This window comes from Arachis ipaensis, chromosome B04, assembly GCF_000816755.2.
Source record: "Arachis ipaensis cultivar K30076 chromosome B04, Araip1.1, whole genome shotgun sequence".
In the NCBI taxonomy this organism is placed as follows: Eukaryota; Viridiplantae; Streptophyta; class Magnoliopsida; order Fabales; family Fabaceae; genus Arachis; species Arachis ipaensis.
Genome location: NC_029788.2, coordinates 107,207,549 through 107,212,316, shown reverse-complemented (window position 1 = coordinate 107,212,316; position 4,768 = coordinate 107,207,549). Strand labels below are relative to the sequence as shown.

At 37.7% G+C, this 4,768-nt stretch overlaps 1 protein-coding gene across 1 annotated transcript; it reads left to right on the top strand.

Annotated features, from left to right (window-relative positions):
- Positions 3,636–4,481, top strand: LOC107636878. The gene has a single exon (XM_016340351.1). It carries the CDS (start codon positions 3,636–3,638, stop codon positions 4,479–4,481), a length of 846 nt encoding a protein of 281 aa, XP_016195837.1.

The following is a 4,768-nucleotide window of genomic DNA, read 5'->3' as shown; positions in this document are numbered from 1 at the left end:
GGAGGAAGGGCGAGTTAGGAGCATGCGGAGGGTCTTGCGGCGGCGGAGATGAATAACAGGGCTGGTGGTAGGGCTGCGTGTTGGACTGCCGGCGACGGAACATTGAGTGGCTAAGAGCTTGAATTTATGAAGGTTAGGCATTTGTGATGCATTTAGCAGAAAATTTTAATTTAGGAACGGTTTTTTAGAGAGAGAAACTGAGATCTGAAGGAAGAGAGAGAAAGAGAGAGAAGAGTTACTAAGGAAGTGGCTTTATTGGGAGAATATAAAAGGTGGCTTTATCTCTCTTCTACTCCTTTTATATAAACATCGAATCAACCATAGTATCTTCCATCATATACCTGTATGATTTGATTTGTCACACCTAAACAATAACAAAATATGAATATGATTTAATTGATGTTATTTAATATTTATAGTATGAGATTTAATTTATTTTTTAATATAAAGAATGGCTTTGTTTGGAGTGAGTTAATGTGTCTTAGTCTGTTTTTGTTTTGAGGGAGTTGTGGATAACAAGAAGAAGGAGGAGTGTAGAGCCCAAGTCCAATTTGGGGTAGCATGTGATTGCAAAGGAGATAGGACTTATTCTGCTAAGCATACTCAGAACACCTACAAAAGTAGTGGACCCAACTGCCATGAATCCACTTAGTGGTCCACTCCAAATATTTTCCAACACTTTATTTTTACTTCTTATATATTCATAGTTAGATATTAAACAGTGATTAGATGATATAATCAATTGCTCAACAAAGGGTACTTTAGATATCAAATTATGCATCAAAAAATCGGAAAAAAATCACTTGGCAGGTGTAGTGTGCTTGGCTGCTTGCCTTTGGACGGCGGTGGTGCTTTCCAGGTACACTAAAGCACCACTTTGAAAGCTGGACGAACTCATCACCAAGGAAGGTGGACAGGAAGAGGTGGTTTATTGGGTTTTTTGCTGTTATATGGACAGTCTGGCTGGAAAGGAATGGCAGGCTCTTCAGAAATCAGGCTTCAAGTGTGGTGGAAATTATCAACAGGTCGTTTACGTATCCAGAGGAATGAATTGGTGGTGAGCCCTTTGGTTGTTGATGGCCATGCCAAAAATGATTAGGGGTTGTGGTTTTTACTTTCGATGGTACTTTTAGCTACTTTTATTGCTCCACTCTGTTGTGTTGAGCTCCCTTTACTTAAAACTAACATATTATCTGTCAACTTATTACCAACAATAATTAATTATTATATTTTAAACATATATGTAAAGAGACACATCCAGAAAATATATCTATAAAGATATTTTTATTAAACACAGCCATAAAAAAGACATTTTTATTAGACACATCTATAAAGACACTTCCATTAAATATAGTTATAAATAAGAGTTGGTAGAAGTTGGCAGAAATACTGTTAGTAACGTAACGAGACCGTTATAGTATTTTTACGAATTTATATTTTATTATTTATTTTGTTTATTATGTAAATAAAATATCAATTTATCTCATTTATATTATAAATTAAATAAGGCATGATATCACGTGTACATATATGTTTGTACACGTGGTGTGTAATGTGCTTCTTTCATTTACCCTATAAACAAAATATACACATTATTATTTTATTTACACAGAAACGGATCTACATTGAACGAAAATAGAGCATTTGTTCTCACAAAATTTTTAAAAAATACTATATCTATACAAACTAGAATTCAAAAGGATTCATAGCTGATGTGAAATTTTTTCACATTTTTGAATTTTTTAAAAATTGAAAAAATAAAATGGCAAATGGTTAGGTGATAAAAATATTTCAATCAATTAGAATTGGTAAAATTTACAGTCAATTGCTTTTAATTTATTCTTACCTTTCCTCCTCACATAAAAATATTCTCACACACAAACAGAGTCATAGCTTCTTTCATCATAAATTCTTCTTCACGATGGTTTTCTATGATTAGAGTGTCACAATCCACTTTTCATTCTACCTTAAATTTTTTAAAGTTTGTATCTTTTTCTTCTTCTCATTTTTTCTCCTCTATCATACCATCCGCCATCTCTTCTACCCCCGCTCTCAGCCTTCACGGTGGGTATCATAGCTACCACTCCAAAGGAGGATCGATCCTCACTAATACATAGCCCAAACGAAAGGCTTGGAGCCCATGGAATACCAACAGTGGCAGAGAGGTGAAGAAATCAATCGGACCAGCAACCATCCAGAACCAGCGAAATCAAGAACTCAGAACTCTTCCAAAGGCACAGCACGACGATAACCCACTCGCTTGGAAGGCAACCCTCCATGGTTGCAGAGAGGAGGCAGATCATTGACACCTATATTGATGGAGTAGCTGTAGCGGTTAAGGAGTGCAATATTGGGAAAAAAGAGGAGAGCTATGAGATCGGTTGTAGTGAGGTGGACCACAAAGGCAGCAGCAATAGCAGTTAGACATGAAGAAGATAAGTCATAGACCTCCATGTAATTACAGTAATTCCGCACAGAAGAAGAATGGTGAATTATATATGAAGTGCTCTTTCCTTTTTCAATTTTTGTTAAATTTCCTCTAACACTTTTGATTTTGTTAATATTTTTATAGAAATATGAATGAAGAATATAATATGATTCTCATCATATTCTCCTATTGTTTTTTTAATTTCAGCTTCTTCTTTGTAATTTTATTCAGAGAAAATACTTAATTTAGTCCCTAAAGTTGCACTCGAACCTCAATTTAGTTCTTAAAATTTCAATTGCTTTAATTTAGTCCCTAAATTTTTCAATTGACTCTGTGACGGAAACTACCACAAGGACTAATGTGATTAAAATTTAAAAAATTTAGGAATTAAATTAAGGCAATTAAAATTTTAAGAACTAAATTGAAACTCAAATGTAACTTCAGGACTAAACTGAATATTTTCTCTTTATTCAATTTCTTGAAATTTCATCATGATTTGGTGCTTTGGGATATGTATTCGGGAGCCATGCATAAATGACTTTGAGGTTCCCACAATTTCATTCATTTATTGCTAGAATCATGTGATTTTGATATGGTTGTGGTTTATATGTTGAATTTCATTTATGAATAATATAATTCTTTCATATAATTTGTTCTACTATCTATCTGTTCAAAATCAGTTCTTTTATATATCCTATATTTTTTCTTGATAATTGTGGTTGGATTGGGATTATTGGTATAAGGTTGTTGGTTTTTCTAATAGTCATGCTGAAATCATTAGTAGGGTAAAAAACGGCATTAAGCCATGGGAGGAAACATTTTACTCAAATCAGCTAAAATAAATTTTGATACACCATTCAACAAAAGCATAATTTAATATAATTTGAATCTATACGTTTGGAATTATACTTGTACATAGTTCGAATTAACTAACGTCGAATTACATGCATGCATGAAGTAGTTGTAGTTCGAAACAATATGTAACGAATTAGGTTGGAGTAGTTCGAATCAATTCAATTCGAATTACTAAGGAAGAGTGACGTTAGGGTAATTCGAATCATATTAATTCGAATTACTAAGGTTTGTGAATTCGAAATTAGTTGATTCGAATTATATATATAGTGCGAATGAAGTTGATTTGAATTACTGTGAAGCAGAGCTCTATATATATGCTGTAAACGTGAGTTACTCTCAATAGAGAGGTGAGATGGCTAGTGAGGATAGTTTTCTAGTCTTGGTACACCACAGAGGGGGGATTAAGAGAAAAACCAGGTCCGGTGTGAAGTTCACCGATAAGGATCCTCTGTGTATTATCGTGAGCCCTACGACGAGCTACGATGCCCTCATTAGCTCTGTGCTGGTGAAGCTTGGTCTGGAAGGAGTGAAAAGGGTTAAGAAGTTTTTCTATCGCATTCCAACCACTGTGCTCCATGATACGGTGAAGTATGATTGTTTCATAATCGGGATTGATGAGGACTTGCAGGTCATGTTTCTTTGTCGCAGGCAGTTTCCCGAAGTGAGGACACCAGAGCTGTTAGCAAAGTTGGTTGACGTGGTATCCAGCTCGGGTGGTTCGAACCGGAATACCAACACTATAGCCACGGTGGCCGGTTCAAGCTCGAGACCTGCGGTTGCTTCATCCTCCGTACCTATGTATGAGCCACAGATCCAGCCTGTCGCCTCCCCTTCGTTCGCTGTTGATCTCAGCGGCAACGTTGGCGACGAGGTTCGATATGGGGAACATCTTCCGACCGAAGTACATTGTCCTACACCGGCTGGTGTTGGTGAAGGATTTTTTGATGATCCAGATGACGATGATGTGGAGCCGGATATGATCGCTGATGACAGTGGCGATGATCTCGGAGCGAGTGATCCGAGAGGGGCGACAGGTGGATCTAGTTCTGGTACACAGCAGTACCCACCCCATTTTTCATCGTTGGACCTGGATGCCATGAGGCAGGATGGACATGCTGGGCAGCTTATTGGATTCGGCGCTAGAGATACGGAAGGGTCTGCTGGTATTACAGAGTTCCAGGTTGGTCAACAATTTTAGGATAAAGATGAGGCGCTGCTGAGTGTGAAGACCTACAGCATCCGCCGAGGGGTACAGTACAAGGTAGTTGAGTCTGACTATCGCAGGTATGTGGGAAAGTGTTCTGAGTTTGGGAATGGGTGCACATGGTTGATTCGGTTGAGTCTCCGGCAGCGCAAGGGCATCTGGGAAGTCAAACGGTACAACGGACCGCATACCTGTCTCGCCACCTCCATCTCCAGCGACCATAGGAGTCTGGACTACCATGTCATATCGACGTTCATTATGCCAATGGTGAGGGATGATGC